This window comes from Lithobates pipiens, unplaced genomic scaffold, assembly GCF_037356315.1.
Source record: "Lithobates pipiens isolate NorthernLeopardFrog02 unplaced genomic scaffold, aLitPip1_a1.2 Scaffold_8, whole genome shotgun sequence".
NCBI lineage: Eukaryota > Metazoa > Chordata > Amphibia > Anura > Ranidae > Lithobates > Lithobates pipiens.
The window spans coordinates 371,506,500-371,529,326 of record NW_027507903.1 but is presented as its reverse complement, the minus strand read 5'-3'; the positions used below and the strand labels follow the sequence as shown (position 1 = coordinate 371,529,326).

At 44.5% G+C, this 22,827-nt stretch overlaps 1 protein-coding gene across 4 annotated transcripts in view; it reads left to right on the top strand.

Moving 5' to 3' along the window:
• Positions 1-22,827, top strand: part of KCNIP1 (potassium voltage-gated channel interacting protein 1) — a 568,743-nt gene that overhangs the window by 303,594 nt on the left and 242,322 nt on the right. For all 4 annotated transcript variants that reach the window (XM_077473564.1, XM_077473562.1, XM_077473563.1 and 1 more), the window contains one exon: positions 7,170-7,239. In XM_077473564.1, the coding sequence (XP_077329690.1) occupies positions 7,170-7,239 (70 nt within the window). The remainder of the gene's footprint in view (positions 1-7,169; positions 7,240-22,827) is intronic.

Here is a 22,827-nt window from a genome sequence, read left to right as displayed (position 1 = left end):
TTATTGACCAAAAGAAAGTGGCTCCGTCAGGTGGGGCCCATAAGAGGCTGTTTAACACAGCGCAGCGGCCGCAAAAAAAGCCTCAGATCCAAATCCAGTGTCATAGTACAGTTAATCAACCAGTGACTGGCCCTTTGGGCTGTGTGCAGCAGGAGGCAGAGAGGAATCGTCGGGGAGGATCTTCCATCTTTTGAGGAGTTGAAGGCCTTTGTCAGGTGATGAAATCACATAGTTGGACCCTTCCCTGCTCACAATCAATTTGGTGGGGAACCCCCATTTATAATTGATGCTGTGATTCCATAGAACCTTGGTGATGTTATTTTAGCGAAGCTGCAATGTATGTTGCGAAAGGTCCCCATAGAGCTGAATATTAGAAAATTCCGTAGTGCGGTGTTCCCCTTTCCTGGTAATTTGCATTAAATGGTCCTTAGTTTGGTAAAGATGCTTACGAAATAGAATATCTCTAGGAAAATTTTCAGGAATAAAGGTAGGCTTCAGGATGCGATGTATTCTATCAATAGAAATTTCTATTGGCGAAAGATCTGGCATAAGAGTAGTTAGCAGGTTGGTAACATAGGGACGCAGGTCTGCTGGGGCTACCGACTCAGGGATGCCCCTTAGCTTCACATTGTTCCTCCTGGCCCTGTCTTCCAAATCCGCCAGCTTAGCTTTAATCCAATTCTGTTCTTCCTCAACTGAGTCATGGGCATCAATTAAGTCCTTTATAGTGGTGGCGTATTCCCCCATTTTAGTTTCCACATGACCCACTCTCTCACCCACCTCCTTAAGCTCTGTGCTAAAGCTTCTCATACAAGACATCATGTCTGTATGAATGGTGCTGCGCAAAAAGATTAGCATGTCTTTAAGGGTAGTGTCCAGGACAGGCTGGTTTGTCGTGGGGAAAGTGGTAATGGAGTCAGGGAGTTCTCTAGTGTCTTCCTGGGAATCAGTAGGGGATCTCACCTCGTGCTGCTGCAGTGTTCCGGAGCTGTCCCTTCTGCTCCTGGCCTTGGCTGGACTTCTGCTCAGCGGGGTGGACGCCTGTGAGTTCCCCAGCGAATGTTCACTGCTGGTGTGAGCATTCTCATTGGACCGCTCCAGAATGCTGGATGTAAGGAGCGGAGTGGAGGACGCGCCGGTGCCATCTTGGCCATGTTGTCTCGGCGGCTGCATAAAGTATGCCGTCAGTTTTCTGGGCTTCCTCTCCGCTCTTTTCCTCCTAGACATGTCGGCAGGCTGTGCCCGGATCGAAACGCCGGTATAGGGATGTAAAGTGTGGCCACTGTGCTCCGTGAGCCGCTCCGTTATCCCGCTGTACACCGGAGCTCTGGGTCTAAACCTCCATCTTGGCTGAGGTCAAGCCACGCCCCCGCTTTGCAAATTTTTTCAAAAAGCTTTAATAAATATTACCTGATTCAAAAAAGAAGCAATAAGATAGAAATGGGATGGTAAAGAAAGAAAGAAAATGGAAAGAAAGCTATGGGAATTGTTTTTATTATAGTCAGCAAGCTATCATATTTTTTATTACTAAATGGGTCTTGATGACTGCCACCCCCTGAATCTCCTGTACCGCGTGGACTGCAGGAGGAAGGAAGAGGAGCTTGGCCACGCTACAGGCTGCAGCTTATAGGAAGCGGTGTGGCTGGGGCCCCAGGCCAGCTGGCGGCCCCAAGCAATTGCTTGTTTTGCCTGTCCTGTCACAATGGGCCTGACCACAAAGGATATAGCACCTACAAAGGCTTCCAAACACACACAGTAATTGCCTGGAAAAGATAATTCATACCCCCTGTTATTTTCATCATTATGTCATATTACAACCAAAAACGTAAACATATTTTATTGGGATTTTATTTGATAGACCAACACAAAGTGGCACATAATAGTGAAGTGGAAGAAAAATGATAAATGTTTTTTCAAATTTTGTTACAAATAAATATGTGAAAAGTGTGGCATGCATTTTTATTCAGCCCCCCTGAGTCAATTCTTTGTAGAACCACCTTTCACTGCAATTAGAGCTATAAGTCTTTGTGGTTATGTCTCTACCAGCTTGGCACAAGAGAGTGACATTTTTGGCCATTCCTCTTTGCAAAATAGCTCATGCAGATTTGCAATTTTCATGTCTTCCCACAGATTCTCAATTGGATTTAGGTCTGTACTTTGACTGGGCCATTCTAACACATGAATATGCTTTTATCTAAACCATTCCATTGTAGCTCTGGCTGTATGTTTAGGATCGTTGTCCTGCTGGAAGGTAAACCTTCACCCAAGTCTCAAGTCATTTGCAGACTCTTACAGGTTTTCTTCTAAGATTGCCCTGTATTTGGCTCCAGCCATCTTCCTATCCACTCTGATCAGCTTCCCTGTCCCTGCTGAAAAAAAAGCAACAACACAACATGATTCTGCCACCAGCATGTTTCACAGTATGGATGGTGTGTTCAGGTGATGTGCAGTGTTAGTTTTCCCCCCACATAGCATTTTGCTTTTAGGCCAGAAAAAATTACATTTTGGTCTCATCTGACCAGAGCACCTTCTTCCACATGTTTGCTGTATTCCCCATATGGCTTCTCACAAACTGCAAAAGGGACTTCTTATGGCTTTCTTTCAGCAATGGCTTAGTTCTTGCCACTCTTCCATAAAGGCCAGATTTGTGGACTGCACGACTAATAGTTGTCCTGTGGAAAGATTTTCCCACCTGAGCTGTGGATCTCTGCAACTCCTCCAGAGTTACTATGGGCGTCTTGGCTGCTTCTCTTATTAATGCTCTCCATGCATGGTCTGTCAGTTTGGGTGGACGGCCATGCCTTGGTAGGTTTGCAGTTGTGCCATACTCTTTCCATTTTCAGATAATGGATAGAACAGTGCTCCGTGAGATGTTCGAAGCTTGGGATATTTTTTTATAACCTAACTCTGCTTAAAACTTCTCCACAACTTTATCCCTGACCTGTCTGGTGTGTTCCTTGGCCTTCATGATGCTGTCTTTTCACTAAGGTTCTCTAACAAGCCTCTGAAGGGCTTCAGAGAACAGCTATATTTATACTGAGATTAAATTACACACAGCTGGATTCTATTTACTAATTAGGTGAATTCTGAAGGCAATTGTTCCCACTAGATTTTAGTTAGGGGTATCAGAGTGAAGGGGCCTGAATACAAATGCACAACACACTTTTCACATATATATTTGTAAAACAATTTAAAAACCATTTATCGTTTTCCTTCTAATTTACAATTACGTGCCGCTTTGTGTTGGTCTATCACATAAAATTCCAATAAAATACATTTATATTTTTGGATGTAACATGACAAAATTTGGAAAATGTCAAGGGGTATGAATACTTTTTCAAGGCACTGTATATGATTAAAAAATACAGCACGGTGTCCAAGCTCCCCACAAGGAAAACTCTCCCTCAATCCCCAACCCCCATTCAAACCCCACACTCCTCAACACCCCAGATCCCACCCCACTCCCTATTCTCTAAGAACCCCTCTCCCCCTCCCAAATCTATACCTGTTCCCCCCTTTCTAGATCAGGTCCACAAAGGATTCCTATGTGTATGACACCGCAGCCTAAAGCACAATTAGGAAAAATTAGTATAAGGTGGTCATTACCCATAAAGCATAACCATAGTGGACTACCTCAAGAGTGATACCAATATATAGTAAAACAGGCATTAGCTGTAAGGACAAAATCCACCCTATGGTGAATACTTGTACTCCATACATATATGAGCCTGCACATAGAATAGATCTTGTTTCACGATCCGGTTCCTAACAAGCCTTCTAGATCCAGCCTGTCATACAATATGTCATAACTGTATCTAGCAGCTGATTAACCTTCAAAACAGCAAGCTCCGTGTATGTGGATATCCTATAACTAGCACATTGGCTAAAAGTCCTACACAAGAGTCTTATAGGCAGTGTTGGTCATCTTACTTTAATAAAGTAATTAGTTAAGTAACAAATTACTTCTCCCAAAAAGTAATTGCGCTAGTTACTACATTGGAAAAGTAATTAGTTACTCAGCAAAGTAACTGTGACTTTTTTTTATATTCTATAGACGGGACTAGTGAGGGAAGTGAATGTCACCGCCTCCATCGGTGAGATTGACAAGAACCTTTAAATTCCCCTTTAAATCCATCCTAGGCGACGGGGCCAGCGAGGAGTCAATCTCGCCGATGGAGGTGGCGACATTCACATCCTTCGCTAGTTCCGTCTACCTGGTCCCTGGCAGTAGATGTAATTGCAGTAACGCCGCCCCAAGTAATGGGAACGGCGTTACCATGAGGGGAAGAGTAATCAGTTAGATTACTTGTTACCCTCTAAAGTAACTGCGTTATGTAACTCAGTTTATTTCAACTGAGTTACTTACATCACTACTTATAGGCAATAATGATATACAAATTCAGCTCCACAGGATGACAGTCTGTGAAAGGGGAATATATTGTAACAATGTGCAGTAATCAGCCCTTGCTCCTAGCCATATATAAAGCAGACTCGCTTTCAATGCTACATGAATGTCCATGGATGATAATATTGCAGCTGCCCACAATCACACAGAGTTCCTTTACTGGTAAAGACATATACAGGTGTTAGTAGTAATTGTGATTCATGTCATGTCATGATGGTATACAAGCCACATCCAGCCAATTTGTAATGACATCAGTTATAAGAGGTACAATGCTGTGCTCCAGCCCCACTCCAATCAATGTATAGGGCACATCCACATACAATGCCTAGAAAAATAATGTTTTTAAGGTCTACACAACCATTTCCACTTGTGTGCAAGTCAATTCTCCTTGGCTGGGTAAAAGGCTAATGCAATAGCAACGTAGGTTACCATCCACTAAAATTAACATGTATCCAGAAAGTAGTACTGTTTCTCTTACTGCTAAAACTACTGTATAGGGAAGTTTCATACTCTGAGGATAGCAAAAAAGTGAATCTAGAAAAAAAAGTAACAATGATATCCTTGCATAGAACTAAAATCTAAACTTCAAAACTTTAAAAACTAAGGCTGATTTGAATATTTAATCTGCACATAATTTGTTATTCAGTGTGAACACAGCTACAATCTGAATAAAAATCTCAGCTCTTTTAGGAAATCGGCCTCTGTCTTTGGGACAAAACATTGATTTTCTACCAGTTTCCTTATTAATTCTTAAAGGCCAGATTACGAGGATAGCCAGGATTGTTTTTGAACCTTTTCTGATTAATCCCTTCTACCCATTCTCTATATATAAATGTTACTTCACTCCATGCTGAAATTGGGTTTATAAACATGTCCATTCTTTAGAGCCACAAGCCCCAACTTGGACCTCCACTGATGATCAAGAACAAATCAAGCATGGTTCCCGATTATGTGTCCACCATGTGATCTAAGACGAGGTGATCACATGCAGGCTAGAAGCTTCACTGGGGAAAATTAAAACCTTCAGCCTGTAAAAAAACACTGAAACTTTCAGGCTGCAGTGGTCATCCACAGCTCTATATAATTAATTGAGCAATTGAATTACAATGTTAAAGTGTATGGTTGAAATTTAAAATCACATATTCATTTCCACATTGTATTTCAATTATTTCTAGCTACAGAGTCATTGAGGGGTAGAATATTAGGAGACAGACTCAGTAAAGGATTCATACAAAGAAACAGGAAGTTATGGGAAGAGATGGTGAGCAGACAGGCAAGACTCAAAACATGAACCTAAGCTTTTACTGAATTGTCAAAAATAACTTATTTTGCTCTTACATAGTTGATGTTATCAAAAGTGCATGCTGTGACTATTAGTCTCATCTAAAAAACACAAATAAAAATATATATATACTGCGTGTGTATATATGTATGTGTGTGTGTGTATATATATATATATATATATATATATATATATATATATATATATATATATATATATATATAATAATTCATGACATTTTCAGCATGTAATGAAAAGTGTACCACAAGAGTCTTCTATGTCTTTAAAACAAAAACAAAAAACATACATTATATTATTATTGTCAAGTTAAAGACATACTGTATGCTGATGCTGCTAAAGTTGATCTAGGCATCAGTGACTCATGAAAGGGTTAAAGTGGTTGTAACCCTAAAAGGACAAATATAGTGTTTGTGCCATGTAATTTGTTCTTTCTATGTTGTAAAATACCTGGCTGATCCTGCCTGTTCCTGTGTCTTCCTGTGTGTGCTGACCACAGTAAACATGGCTGCTGATCAATGATACCATGGTCAGTTTATGTGCCTTCATCATCCCGCTCTCGGCTCTCTGCTGTGAGTCTCTTCTTCTCCCCATCCCTCCCTGCCTATAAGTTCCTAAGCCTGTGTGTGAGAGCTGATCACCTTCCTGCCCCTCCCCTCCTGCTCCTCTTCTCTGTGGCTTGAAAATAACATCTATAAATAACTGGCATCCCCTCTGTTTTATGAAGATATATAGTGCTGTGTGTCTGTTTTTTTTTTGTTTTAATTCTAATCCTAAATACCTTTTCTCACAGCACCAATGTGCGGTCACGTGACCTTCCTCTGCTGGACGGGTGACATCAGAGGGGAATCTCAGCCCCTCTTGTCACTCTCCTTAGATCAGGGAAGGAGAGCAGAGGAGGATACATGACAGCACGGAGGTGCTGTGAGAAGAGGTATTTAGGATTAGAATTTTTAAAAAAACAGACACACAGCACAGCACGGGGGAGGGGATGGCAGTTATTGACTTTACAACTACTTTAAAGAAAGAAATGGTCTAATAACTTTTTTAGTGAGCGAGACAAAATCTAGAATACTTTTCAAGAAAAATATTTCAGCTGGCTGATCCAAAACTGTTATTTCATTTAATTTTGGATTATGGCATGTGACTTTAATGAACCAATAAATACTGCGGTGCTGCAACAGCTGGATTTTGTGTGTGTGCGTATAATACGAGGGTTCTTAAAAATGTTTTGCAGCCATCATCACAGTATGACAAATATTATACTTAACTGCTAAGTTAGCCGGCTTGCCAGATAGACTAGTCACATGACACTCTCAGACACGGCCAATTACTACTCCCACCACCTTCACCGTTTCCAACGAAAATATAAAAGTGTGGAAACTTTTTGAAGACCCCTCGTATATAGTCTGAATACATATGTTTTACCTAATTGCTTACCTTTTTTTTTTCTTATATTTTAAGGAATGTCCTAGTGGAGTTGTTAATGAAGACACATTTAAACAGATCTACTCACAATTTTTTCCTCATGGAGGTAAGTGTTTTTTTAAGGGGGTGTCACTAGAACATTAGATCAAGGACAAGAGATCACAATGTGATTGGGGAGAAAAATTCTTATTCTTTCTTATGAAAGTTTGGCTAAAGTAAAAAAGAAAAAAAAGTTGTATTTTCATCATGTCCTGCGCTATAATTGTACACTGTGTATTGGTATGCAACAAAATATAACATTGAAAGACAAAAAACTTTAATAAATGAATAGTCCAAATTTGACTTGCCGCAATTATTTTACCATATATTTTGAAGTAAGCATGGGAAATTTCAGGAAAATAGTACGTTTAACCTACCAGTAAAATCTGTTTCCTGGAGTACAGTAGAGCAGCCTTTTTCAACCCTGGGGTGCATTCAGGTTTCTTCAGGGGTGAAAAATTGTATACAAGCCAGTGGGTGGATCACACAATGTCACAAGTTTTCATTGTGCATCGTTACAGGTGGTATCCTAACAACCAGTGATGTCATTGGTTGATCAGGAGGACACTGGACTCTTGCACAACATCCTTGTCTGCCCTTCCCTGCCCCTCCTTCAGCACTGAGGTCCCAATAGCTGTATGAGGGAGACAAATTGAGGAAGAAGCGAACTGTTGGAATACTAGTCTGTATCGGTTTTTACTTTGGGAGAATAAATCACCTCTAATGTTGGGTGTCCTACGTGTGTGGCTGTTACTGCGTTATCTTTAACTACTAGTCTCCTTTTTTACATTTTAGAATGGTGTACCTCCAGAATGTGCATAATTATAAAGGAACACTGAAATAGAGGACACAGCATACCCCCCTCTGTTATGATCTCTCTATTGCTTGAAAAAAAGTGACTATTTGAGAGTGGGAGGGGGTTACATAGGGAAATGTCCATGCAGCCTTTTTTGCCAATGTCCACGCACCTGAAGGTAACTGCAAATAAGTCATAATGATTTAACGATGCCTGTGACCTTTACTATAGTCCAGGAAATGGATTTTACCATAATCTTATTTTTCCCTAACTTTCAATTTTTTTATCTGAAAGAAAACCTACAAAATAAAATAAATATATTCAAATGTGCTACAAAAAAATAAAAAAGTACAATTTGGGGGAAAAAGATAACATGTTATCATTAACCTATTGGGACAGACTATAAAGACAAAAAAGGTTATTTAGTATAAAACGAATACTTCTCTAAAAAAATTAGGGGCATTAAAGAAAACCTGTCACAAAAGAAACATGAAGACTTGCTGACTTTTTCTTTTAACATAGCAACCAGGAAACTAACATTTTCAGGATAAGATCAATGGCAGTGCTTCTAATAATCTCATATCAGTTTACTTTTAGCTGCTGGTCCCTAAACAGACATTTATTATGGAATGGAACTCTGCCTTTGGGGAAGACTTTACTATTTGTAAAAGATCATCAAATTGTTGCCATAATCAGCCCTCATTTTTATACTGCATATTCAAAGGAAACTATAACAGTTTCTAATCACTTTTATTTTACTTCTTTTTTTTTTTTTTTAACTGATGGTTATCTGAATTCCAAGAGCACTATCGGCATTTTAACAAAAAAGCGCAGCAAAAGCTTTTCCTTTTCAGACTAACTGTCTCTGATACAGAATCTAATACGGAGTTGTATGAATGGAATGAGGTACTACTCTGACTCATTCACGTCTATATGTAAATTTAAACTTGTACTATTGAACTCTGTAAACAAGATTTTTTCAACAAAGTAATAGAAAGACTCAAGAAAATGTGAAAAAGAACTAATAATGTCAACAATTTGCTGCATATTAATGTACAAATTATTCATATGCAATATTTTATATTTATCAGAATAAACCAAAAAGAAAATATATTTTTAACCACTTGCTTACTGGGCACTTAAACCCCCCTCAGTCCCAGACCAATTTTCAGCTTTCAGCGCTGATGCACTTTGAATGACAATTGCGCGGGCATACAACACTGTACCCAAATGAAATTTTTATAATTTTTTTCCCACAAATAGAGCTTTCTTTTGGTGGTATTTAGTTACAGCTCGGAGTTTTATTTTTTGCTAAACAAACAAAAAAAGATGCAAAAAAAAAAAAAAAAAAAATCATGTTTTAATAGTTTGTTCTAAAATTTTGCAATGGGTCATTTTTCTCCTTCATTGAAGTGCGCTGATTAGGCGGCACTGATAGGCTGCATTGGTGGGCACTGATGGGCTGCATTGGTGGGCACTGATAGGCTGCATTGGTGGGCACTGATAGGCTGCATTGGTGGGCACTGATAGGCTGCACTGGTGGGCACTGATAGGCTGCACTGATAGGCATAGTTAAGGCAGCACTAATAGGCACAGATAAGGCGGCACCGATGGGCACAGATAAGGCGGCACAGATAAGATGGGCACAGATAAGATGGCACGGATGGGTGGCACGGATGGGTGGCATGGATGGGTACCACTGATAGATGGGACTGATGGGCACTGATAGGTGGCTCTGATAGGTGGCACTGCTGGGCACTGATGGGCGGCACTGCTGGGCACTGATGGGCGGCACTGGGGTGCAGCACCTTTGAGGCAGATTGTGGGCACTGTGGGTGGCACTGCTGGGTGGCACTGCTGGGTGGCACTGTGGGCACTGCTGGGTGGCACTGTGGGCACTGCTGGGTGGCACTGACGGGGGGCACTAACTTTTATTAAATTGGCACTGCAGGGGGCAGGTGGGCACTGGCAGGGGGCAGGTGAGCGCTTACATTACTGGCCGTGATCGGCTTTTTTTTTTTCTCCTCGCGCTGTCAGCGCGAGGAGGAATAATAGCCGATTACCGGCTCCATTCTATCACATGATCAGCTGTCATTGGCTGACAGCTGATCACGTGATAAGGGGTCGGGATCGACCCCTTGCACGGATCGGTGATCAGGCGAGTCTCATGGACTCGCCGATCACAGAGCGCGCCGCGTGCGCCCCTCAGGGGGCGCGCAGGCCGCTCGTACACGGGACGACGTCAATAGACGTTGTCCCGGAAATGTAGGTCCGCGCTAATGCCGTCATTTGGCAATAGCGCGGTACCGAAGTGGTTAAATATATTTTTACTGCTTACGCTAAAAAATAAACAAGATAAAAAAACCTTTATACATTCCCTTTAAACTATGATATTCTGCTTTATAATTTATTTATAATTCATCATGTTTAGAAAAATGAATACAAAGTACAATTCCCATGCATTCAAAGAGAACTTTCAATGCACTTATGCACAGAAAACTTCAAAAATAGCATTTGTAAGAAGTTTACATAGGTATCTTTTACACTGGGGAGATCGGTGACTACCTACATAATAGATTTTCCTGGTGCCTCCATGGCAGCATACCTGTGATAGAGCTCCGACTCTACTCCTCCCTCAGGACTAGTGAATAGCATAAATTAAAGGCATAGTCCCTTCCCCAACATTCTCCTTTTTTTCCTTTGGCAGCGTCTGCCGGGTTTAGCCTTTCCCGTGCACAGTCCCTGTTCTTGGGCCGCTCACAGTGCTAATAAGACTGGGAACCCCTCTGTGGATCTGTTGGGGTCATCTTGCAGTTTCCTCACAGGAACGCAGTCTGCCATCTTATTTCATGATGAATACAGCGGAGTCGCAGGATCAGCTCACATTTTCCAGGCTGGTGTTTTTTTTTTCTTTCTTCCTTGTATTCTCTCTCACTCTCTTGCTCTACTTCCTTCTTATATGTTCTATTATGATTGCCGGTACCATATATTTGCCATCTTTTAAATTCATATATATTGCCCTCTATGTATAGGGGGCCGCGGGCACGCTCCCCTTACTTTACAGTTACTTTCCTGGCTACAGGTGGCTCTGCGGGTCGGCGTCCTCGCGGCCATACTGACGCTTCAGTGTTCCAGGGCTGGGGACCCAATGCCGACTAGCAAGGGATCTGTATAGAGTCATTGGCGCCGATAGCTACTGAGCATGCGCGGGCACATGCGCTGTTGCCTGTTCGGCCGGCAGCCATCTTGGTTACTGGAAAAGTTTCCAGTTTTGCCCTCTTTTTTTTCTAGGTCAGAGGTGGACTTTGGGATTAGCCCACCCACCTTGTTTTGTATTTAAGGGTCAGCTTGTATGGGTCATGGCTGTCAGTATCTGCTCAGCTGTGCCCTGCAAATTCATTGCTGACTCTGCTCTGTGTATATATATATATATATATATATATATATATATATATATATATATAAAAAGGGGGGAATAGGGGAGTTAGCCTATATATGGGTGTATATATGTATAGGTTATGTGTGTGTATACATGTGTACAGTTAGTCTTTTTTTTTCTCTCCCCCCTCCCTGTCTTACTATATTTCTACAGCTGATTCTTCTGCCCAACTATGCAATAAGTCATTCATCTCATAACAAAGATCCTCCTACTTCCATTAGGTATGAGACCAACTTTACGTAAGTATAAAAAAAAAAGTGCGCTGCCTAAATCTAACATGGATTCCTTGCATCGTAGCCCTGCCCACTCCCAGAGCACCAGAAAATTCTCAAGACACTGCGGTGATGACAGCCCAGACTGCAGGTCCCATTCTTCACATCATAGGATCCGTTCTTCACACCATAGGTCGGAGAGGTCAAGATCCAGAAGACGAGATCAGTCTCCCTCTCCTAGGGCTTATGCAAGGTAGAAGTGCTGGACATGTGGGGCTACGCCACTACCGGACAAGCTGGTCTGTAAAGACTGCTTTAGAGACTATGCAGCCAACCGTAAGCTTGAAAGTCAGCAGGTTGTGGATCTGCTAAAGCGGACAATGAAAGACTCATTCTCTGAGCTAGTGGCCCTGGTTCCCGCTCAGTCAGTCCCACAGACATCCCAGGTACAGGAGACAGACTGAGGTTCCCGGTCCCTCGGCAGTTAGTACCCCTTTGCCTCCGTCAGGTCGGCCGGCTGAACATTTACCACCTGAAGACCTCTCAGGGGACTCTTCAGAGGAATCAGAGCCTTCTGGGTTCAGCTATTCCTTGGTCCCACCATTCATCCAAGCAGTCAAGACTGCGATCGCCTGGGAGGATGCAGAGGAACCATCTAAAAAATCTAAGAGCTATTTCCCATTCCTCAAAAGGAAGCAGATTCTCTTCCCTCTGATGGGCGACTTCAGCGAGGTCATTCAGAATGAGTGGTCAAAAACCGATACAAAACTTTCTTTGGGCCGGTTCAATAAGCTTTGCCCTTTACCAGAGATCAAAACGCAGTTACTAAACTCTATGCCTGTAGTAGACACAGCAGTTGTACGCCTTGTGAAGAATATCACCCTTCTAATGGAGGATTCCACTTCTTTCAAAGACCCTCTAGATAGGCGGATCGATCTGGATCTTAAGAGGAGCTACTTGGCCGCAGGAGCCATCTGTAAACCAGCCGTTGCCCTCACTTCTGTGTCAAGCGCCATTAGGGCCTGGACAGACAACATCGAGATGGCCTTATGCCAGGATGTCCCCAAGGAAGACATAATTAAGGCCTTGGAAGAGCTTAGATTATCAGCAGATTTAGTCAGAGAAGGAGCCATCGACACCATTAGGTGTTCAGCCAGATCTATGCTGCAGTCAGTAATGGCGAAGAGAGCCTTGTGGCTAAAACCCTGGACGGCTGATCTAGCTTACAAGCAGAACTGGTGCAAGATCCCATTTGATGGGAAAGCACTATTCGGGGATACGTTAGATAAAACTATCTCCAGTGTGACAGGGGGAAATCCGGCATGCTCCCCCAGGACAGAAGGATGCAAAGATCCAGAGGAGGTTTTTCTAGGTTCCGTCAGTGGAACCCAAGGGATTTCAGACAATCAAGGCACTTTAGAGATAACAGAAGGCCTTGGAAGGGCACCCAGGCATCCTTTCTGAGCAGGAAGAATAAAGCCCTTACGGCTTCACAGGAACAGAAGCAGTCTTTTTGACACCAGATTAGCCCAGGCACTCCTGGTAGGAGCCAGATTAAGGTCTTTTGTTCCAGTCTGAGCATTGCCAGGAGCCCTGGGTTCTGTCAATAATCCAGTGGGGACACTTTTGGAGTTTCTCATCCTCCACCTCGCACATCTCTCAAAAGAACAGAGATTCCATCCTCTCCGCTTAAGGCTCAAGCTCTAATACGTTTCATAACATCTCTCCATCTTCAGGGGGTGGCTACGCTGGTTCCCTTATCAGAGTGCTTTGCAGGCTTCTACTCCACCCTATTCCTGGTGCCAAAGAAGACAGGGGAGTGGAGGCCTGTGATAGATCTGAAGGGGCTCAACTGGTACATCCGCCCCGAAAGCTTCAAAATGGAATCCCTGCAAACAATTATTCAAGCAGTCCAGCACACAGATTGGATGATCTCAGTCGATCTACAGGATGCATACCTACACATCCCAATTCTACCTGCATTTCAAAAGTACCTAAGATTTGCAGTGGGACAGACCCACCTACAATTTCAAGCTCTGCCTTTTCGGTCTGTGCACCTCTCCCAGGGTATTCACCCAATTTGATGCCCTGTTGTGCCCCTGGAGGTTCACCATGGCATACGCCTTTACTCCCTGGGCATTAATATTCAAGTTCCTCCTGAGGTTCCTCGGAGAGTCAGTTCAAATGGTAGTGGTACTTCCGTATTGGCCAAAGAGACCCTGGTTTCCTCTAGCCATGCGTCTCAGCGTGAGCTCTCCAATCAGGATCCCTCCTTTACCTCAACTTCTGACGCAGGACAATCTAGTTCATCCAAACTCGCAGAAGTTGGATCTTCGAATTTGGAAGTTGAGAGGCAAAGGTTCGAGGCCTTAGGGTGTTCCCAGGCGTCATATCAACCCTGCTAAAAGCCAGAAAACCTGCAACTAATGCTATTTATTCAAGAATCTGGGATAAGTTCTTGTCATTCGCTGCTGGTAATAACTTTGATCCAATCCTTCCCTCTACGTCTAATATTTTGGGTTTTCTTCAGACAGGTCTTGACCTGGGGCTTGGTCTAAGCTCCCTCAAAGTGCAGGTAGCAGCAATTTCTGCAGCAACAAATAGAAGATGGGCGGAGGATCCTTTGGTGGTCACTTTCCTCAGAGGATTTTTTTTTTAATTCACCCTCCTGTCAGACGATCGTTTCCTAAGTGGGATTTGTCCCTAGTCCTTGAAGTTCTATCTGACCATCCCTTTGCTCCAGTAGAACAAGTAGCAATATGGAACTTAACACAGAAAACGGCTTTCCTGCTAGCCATTACACCTGGCAGAAGAATTTCGGTACTTCACTCTTTAGGGATAGGTGACGACCATATCTCCTTCTCTCCAGACAGAGTGGAACGTCGTCCTCTTCGGGGGTTCACACCTAAGGTCGCTACTAGAAGTCACCTATCGGAACCTTGGGCACTACCAGTTTTTTCAGATGTAGACTCAGAGTCTTTTCACGAGCTGGACATTTCCGGAGTGCTCAAAGCTTACCTAGAAGCCACCGGACCCTTCAGAAACTCTGAGAGACTTTTCATTGTACTGTTCAGTAGATACAGAGGAAAAGAAGCTTCCATCATAACTCTGGCATCTTGGGTTGTAAAGCTGATCCAGAAGGCCTACAGAGTGAGGAATATGGAGCCTCCATCCCCAGTGAATGCTCATTCTACAAGGGCAGTCTCAGCTTCCTGGGCAGCAAGGGCTAATGTTTCAGTGGAGATGGTTTGCAGGACCGCCACCTGGTCTTCTCACCATACTTTTCTCAGACACTACCATATTGATCCAGGAGCTCTCACAACTGTTGAGTTCGGAAGGAGAGCAGTGCAGGCTGCAATGTCCTTTAAGCATTATCCCACCCTTGTCAGCTAGTTATTTATCACAAGTATGCTGCCATGGAGGCACCAGGAAAACGGAAATTGCCCCTCTGTATAAAACTGAAAATTGTATCATACTTACCGTAATTTTCTTTTCCTGGTGCCTATCCATGGCAGCATACGCTCCCACCCTCGGCATTCTATATTAAAGAGAATGTTGGGGGAGGGACTATGCCTTTAATTTATGCTATTCACTAGTCCTGAGGGAGGAGTCGAGGCGGAGCTCTATCACAGGTATGCTGCCATGAATAGGCACCAGGAAAGGAAAATTACAGTAAGTATGATACAATTTTCCGGTTTTTACAGAGGGGCAATTGGAGTACATCATTTTCTGTTTTGCAACTCCATGACAATTACATTTATTACCAAAAAGAAAATGTGTTCTACACAGGCAGTTGGTTTATTTTGCTGCCTTTAGGAGGTTTAGGCACGACAAATAAGCAAAAAAAAAAAAAAATTAAGCCAGCCCCCAGATAACCCTACTTCCAGCCATCATACCTCATTTTTTTGTTAGTGTCCTAGGTGGTTGGATGCTGAGCTTTGAAAATGCGGAATAGACTCCCTCCCTTTTTTTTTCCTGTGCTGGAGCAAATTGGATTACGCTTTAATGAGGTTTCTCAGGATTTACTGTGGGTATAGGATAGTGTATATGGGGATTTTCAAATTTTTTGTTTTTTTCTGTTGGTTGAACCTATTGGACTTCTGTATTTTTTCAACCTAACTATGTGAAATTCACTCACCAAGCTCTGCCTCTGTATACTGTGATACTTGCTGCAGGGCACTTCTAGTCAGTTGGCATGACACTGATCCACGGTGATCTCTTACTATTCATAAATTATATTGTCATCTCTTCAGTGCAGCTAGGGAACCTCACCAGTTCCCAATTACTGTATGAATTGTGATTATGTCTGTTAAATGACTTTCACTGGCAGACATCTGAATGCTGTGATTATCACTGAAAAGTGCTCTTCTAGTCAAGAGCCATGGCACAGTCTTTAGTGACTCCAACTATGCATTTTGTCAGTATTGCCTTTTGGCAGGGCTCGAGTCCTGCAGGAACGTGTGGGAACGGCGTCCCTGCACTATTTTCACAGCGGGAACGCCGTTCCCTTTGCAGGACTCAAGCCGCCCGAATGAGATGTATGCAGAGTAGTGCAGGAAGCGTTTGGCTGTAGTAAGTTCTCCCTCACTTCACACAGCACTGTTCGCTCCCCGGCAGCCCCTCCTCTCTTCTCGTCTATGGTCTATCCCAGACCCTATGGTCTGTCACAAGCCAATAGGGATAGACGAGAAGAGAGGAGGGGCCGCTGGGGAGCGAACAGTGCTGTGTGAAGTGAGGGAGAACCTACTATAGCCAAACGCTTCCTGCCATACTCTGCATACTGGCTAGTAAGATGACAATGTGCCCCATGCCCAAATGTGCCCCCTGATGTCCTATGTGCCCCACTGTGCCCCATTATGTGCCCTGAAGTGCCCCATGCCGTAATGTGCCCCCTGCCCTGATGTGGCATGATGTGCCCTGTGCCCTTATGTGCTATGTGCCCTGATGTGCTATGTGCCCCATAATGTTCCATAATGTGCCCTGATGTGCCCCATAATGTGCCCTGATGTGCCATAATGTGCCTCCATGTGCCAACGTTTCCCCATTCCCTGATGTGTCATGTGGCCTGATGTGCCCCATGCCCCGATGGGCCCCGTGCCCTTATGTGCCCTGATGTGCTATGTGCCCCATAATATGCCCTGATGTGCTATATGCCCCATAATGTGCCATAATGTTCCTTGATGTGCCCCATGCCCTGATGTGCCCTGATGTGCCATGTGGCCTGATGTGCCCCCGCACCCTTATGTGCTATGTGCCCTGATGTGCTATGTGCCCCATAATGTGCCCTGATGTGCCCCATAATGTGCCGTGATGTGCCATAATGTGCCCCGTGCCCTGATGTGCCATGTGGCCTGATGTGTCCCATGCCCTGATATGCCTCGTGCCCTGATGTGCCCCGATGTCCTCTTATTTCTTTTTTTTTTGTGCGGGAGTGGATGTTGGGTGGGAGTTCCTACACTTTTTTCCCCAGGACTTGACCCCTACCTTTTGGCTATAATATGCAGATAGTCCCTCAGCATAGCTTTTAATCAATTCTGCTTTTACCCAACTACTGTGGTGATTTGTGAGTGGCACTTTATGTGGTTGAAGCTACCTAACGTGTATATACAGCATCTCACAAAAGTGAGTACACCCCTCACATTTTTGTAAATATTTTATTATATCTTTTCATGTGGCCACACAAAATATGGTGGCCACACAAAATATTGACACTTTGGGCCCAATTTGGACATTTTTCACTTAGGGGTGTACTCATTTTGTTGCCAGCAGTTTAGACATTAATGGCTGTGTGTTATTTTGAGGGGACAGCAAATTTACACTGTTATACAAGCTGTACATTCACTACTTTACATTGTAGCAAAGTGTAATTTCTACAGTGTTGTCACATGAAAAGATATAATAAAATATTTACAAAAATGTGAGGGGTGTACTCACTTTTGTGAAATACTGTATATATATGTAATTTTGTGTCTCTGAACGCTGCACATTTCATATTAGTTTCAGAGCCATAACACCTTCTCCTGCAGTCTTTTATGAGATGCTTTTTGTTTAGTGCCTCGTGTAATATAATCAACAGAGTATAATCCCAGCACTTTTGCTTGATGTATTTAGCAGTCTGTGTTGCAGCTGTGTCACAGTATTATTTTCCGGATGGCTATAATTTCTAAAATTCCTTTAATTTTTTAATGAGGTAATTGCTTTGTCTGAGGGAAATCAGGGCCAATGTCATCTTCGAGGGGGAATGTTGCACCTTCCTTTGGCTTATAAGGAAATCTCTGCCCACTCCTACTGCTTTTTTCAGTTGCACTGTGCATGTCCCAGTCTCTGGTCTTACACAACTGTCTGCCTTCATTGAACTGGTCACTTCTAGCTGCCTGCTATTGTCATCAAACCCAATTGCCTGCATTTGTAAATACAACAACCTCATTTTGGATGTATATATCTTTTAAGATTTCACTGACACACTGCTTGTTTAGCCAAGGTGGTTGAGTCTCCAGTGTTTAGCTGTCGCTGGAGGGCACAAATCCAAAATCCAGTCCCATTGCTGGCAGCTTGTCTTAAGCTCCCCGACTACCTCTTAAGTAGAACTTAACTTGAGTAGAACACGTGTTTAAATGGGTCATTGATGAATCTAACATGTTTCATATTTCGAGTCTGAATGACCAATCTGTTGCCCTCCTTTCTGGAAAATATTCTGTGTGAAGATGGAGAATCTCCTTCTCTGTCATGGTTTCTTCTGAAACATAGAGGTTTTTTTTTCCATTAAACAGCAAATTCCTTTGTAAACTTTAGGGGCTTCACCAATGCTTAATTAGAATTCCTTCTTATGTCACAGTTTATTTACTGCTACAACTCTGCCCTCCTTTGGTGGAAACTTTAATGTGTGACACCGTGTCTCAATGGATCACATCTTTTGTGAGTGATTTCTTTGACACAGATTAAGACCTTTGAGTTTTTTACAGCTTCTTCAAAAATTTGTGAAACTACAGTCTTGCATGGCAGTTATGTCAGTCCATATGTTTAGTACACTTAGGCTCCAGATTTTTACTTCATAGTTACATAGTTAGTCAGGTTGAAAAAAGACACAAGTCCATCCAGTTCAACCTTAAAAACAATAAGTAAATAAAAAAATAAAATATTGTACAATCCAATATACCCAATTTTATACCCACAGTTGATCCAGAGGAAGGCAAAAAACCCCAGCAGAGCATGATTCCATTTGATACAGCAGGGGAAAAAATTATTTCCTGATCCCCCAAGAGACAATCTGATTTTTGGCACAAGCCTATTTACCATCTCTACCTCACACCTTGTAGCCACAAACCTTCTGTTTAACCACTTCTGGACTGCTGCATTACGATATACATCCTTACTTTGAGGAGGAATATCGTTGTTATGGCTGCATCTAGCTGCCATAACCCCCGGTATCCTCTTGTTCGGCCGGTGGTCCGTGTATTCACCAGAAGATTACTCGGCGGTGGGAAGGGGGCCACTCTGCCGTGCTTTGGTGCCCTCCGCCGCTTACCGGAGCCATCGGCAGCGGCAGAGGCTATCGGAGCTTGGATTGGGACATGCTTTGTGTTGTCAAACTTTTTTTTCCTGAAGTCCAGGATTGGGTCTCAGTTCCCTTCCACATGATTTTTCCTTAGGGTGCTTAATTAATTGTGCTTCACATTCTTGTTGAGGCCATCATTCTTTCAGACAGCGATTCCTTATTCCATATTGGTGTTTTGCTTTGTAAGTAGCAAATTCCTTTATTTGCTTCTCCTTTTTGTCAACCAACTTTGCTCATTTATTGATTCCTTTAAATATTATTTTATTTCAAACTTCATATCTTTTTGTACTTTTGTACTTGGCATAAAATCTTTTCTTAAAATCCATTGAGGGACACAGGTCCTATCCCCCTGTGTTTTTATGTACAAAGTAATGCTTGCTCACAAAACTGAGGTGTGATGGTCAGAATGGGTTATAGGGGGCTAGCCTAATTTTTTTTAATTTTGCTTGCCAGTGTTCAAGCTTCCTACAGGCAACAGTGTAATCCAATTAACTAAAGCCGCGTACACACGGGCGGACTGTATGGCCTACTTAGTCCGTCATACAATCCGACGGACAGTCCGTCATACTTTCGAATGAACGGACTTGACCACACACACCACTTTTTGAGCGGACTAATACGACATACCAAGTCCGCCATACTATCCGCCCTACTTTTGAAATGAACGGACTCGCCCACACACGCGGAGGAAAGTCCGCTCATTTCAAACGTGTCTCCAGGTAGGCGGGGCCCGCGAAGGAGACGTCGCTGACCCCGCCGCCTGGTATGGACTTAAAGGGGAACCCCAACGCCTAAAAAAATCGGCGTGGGGGTCCCCCCAGGTCCACATCAGACCCTTGTCCGAGCACGCTACCCGGCCGGCCAGGAAAGGGGGGCGAGCGAGCGCCCCCCCTCCTAAACCGTACCAGGCCGCGTGCCCTCAACATGGGGGGTGCCTTGGGGAAGGGGGGGCCGCGGGGTCTGCGGGCGGGGGGCTTATCGGAATCCGGGAGCACCCTTTAATAAGGGGGCCCCCGGATACCGGCCCCCCACCCTATGTGAATGAGTATGGGGTACAATGTACCCCTACCCATTCACCTGTAAAATAAAAGTACAAAAAAAACACAACACACGAGATAAAATACTTTATTGCACAGCTCTGGGGGTCTTCCGTCTTCGGGGGTCTTCTCGCCGGACTCCTCCGCTATCTTCTTGTAGCTCTTTTGCTAGCGGAGGAGTCCGGCTTTCTTCCTCGCCGCCGGCCTCTTCTCCCGACTTCGGGGGTCTTGTCCCCCTCTTCGGTTCTTCTGCCGGGCCACCGCGCCTTCTTATAGCTCTTTTACAGGCGGTGGCCCGGTCTTCTGTCGCCGCCGCCTTCCGTTCTTCTTCTTCTCCAGGAGATGTTGCCTCGACGATCTCTCCGGCCGGAATGCCAGGGACGCACTGCGCGGCCACTTATATAGGGACAAGGGGCGGTGTCACATGGCTTTATGTCACATGGGTTGGTCACATGGGTTGATGTCACATGGGGACTATGACATCGTAAGGGGGCGGGGTCACCATGTGACACCAACCCATGTGACATAAAGCCATGTGACACCGCCCCTTGTCCCTATATAAGTGGCCGCGCAGTGCGTCCCTGGCATTCCAGCCGGAGAGATCGTCGAGGCAACATCTCCTGGAGAAGAAGAAGAAGAACGGAAGGCGGCGGTGACAGAAGACCGGGCCACCACCTGTAAAAGAGCTATAAGAAGGCGTGGTGGCCCGGCAGAAAAACCGAAGAGGGGGACAAGACCCCCGAAGTCGGGAGAAGAGGCCGGCGGCGAGGAAGTAAGCCGGACTCCTCCGCTAGCAAAAGAGCTACAAGAAGATAGCGGAGGAGTCCGGCAAGAAGACCCCCGAAGACGGAAGACCCCCGGAGCTGTGCAATAAAGTATTTTATCTCGTGTGTTGTGTTTTTTTTTGTACTTTTATTTTACAGGTGAATGGGTAGGGGTACATTGTACCCCATACTCATTCACATAGGGTGGGGGGCCGGTATCCGGGGGCCCCCTTATTAAAGGGGGCTCCCGGATTCCGATAAGCCCCCCGCCCGCAGACCCCGACAACCAACGGCCAGGGTTGTCGGGAAGAGGCCCTTGTCCTCATCAACATGGGGACAAGGTGCTTTAGGGTGGGGGGGCCGCACCCCCCCATGTTGAGGGCACGCGGCCTGGTACGGTTTAGGAGGGGGGCGCTCGCTCGCCCCCCTTTCCTGGCAGGCCGGGTAGCGTGCTCGGACAAGGGTCTGTTGTGGACTTGGGGGGATCCCCACGCCGTTTTTTTTCGGCGTTGGGGTTCCCCTTTAAGTCCATACCAGGCGGCGGGGCCAGCGACGTCTCCTTCGCGGGCCCCGCCTACCTGGATACCCGCTCGAAATGAGCGGACTTTTCTCCGGGCGGGAAAAGTCCGCTCATTTCAAAAGTACGGCGGACTGGCATACACACGGGCGGATTGTCCGCCGAAATGCGAGTACGACGGACAGTATTTCGAAAAATCCGAAATACTTAGTACGCCGGACTGCACGCTGAAAAAGTCCGCTGAAGCCCACACACGAGCGGACTGTCCGCTGAAATGTGTTTCGGCGGACTAAGTAGGCCATACAGTCCGCCCGTGTGTACGCGGCATTAGAATTACTAAATTCTGGAGTCCATCAATTGACTTAACAAAAAATATTTTAGGCAAGAACAAAATCATCTTTTTCCACATTTATCTTTGAAGATAACCTCACATAACCCTTTGCCACTGTTTAACCCTTTCAGCCTCATGCTGTACAGACGTACAGAAGTCCCTGCAGGTAGCCAGGTCAGTAAGGCTATGGACCTCATTTCTCCCTCTCCTATAAGCTTATGGTCACTTCAATGACCATAAGCTTATATCAGAATTGTTCAGCAGACTCTGCTGAACAATTCTGTGACTCTGATCAGTGGATTACAACCCACTGATCAGCGTTATTAAGCCCTAATGTGACCGTCCCCATCCACACGCCGCCTCCCTGTTCCCTGCCTCTCCACCCCCTTCCATCTAAAAATGCCCCCCAACTCTTCTCTGCTATCTCCTTCAACCCCCTTCTTCACCCCCAGCGTTGACTACCCCCCTTCATCTGATCCGACACCCCCCAGTAAACCCGCTCCCCGCAGCCAACATTATTATAACCCTCTTCTTCCATTCCCGCCAGCTTCAGGTGCTACATGGGGCTTTAGGGGGTCCAGATGTGAGGTGGGGGTGAAGTTGGTTCTTGGGGGGCTTTAGTGAACATGTGTTTACTAAGCTCCCCCTGTAGAAGAGAGGGCACATGCAGTGATCACTACTGATTGCTGCTATGTGCCCACTGACACTGACAGCTGATATGTTGTAACCCAGAGTGTTACAATGTATCAGACTGTCATTTTCTGAATGAATGGAATCTCTATACAGATTCTCATTCATTCAAGTAAAGTGCTGCAGAGAAAATGGACTATCTTTAGTCCCTTTCTCTGTCCCCCCAGGTCCACCCGCACTCACCCCTCCATGTTGACAGTCACCCCTGCCATCACCCCTCCATGTATACCTCAGCTTTTCCTCTCTGCCAACCTGATCTGTCCTGATTGGCCAGGAGGAAAAGCCAGAAGATGATAGTGAATATTAATTCGCTA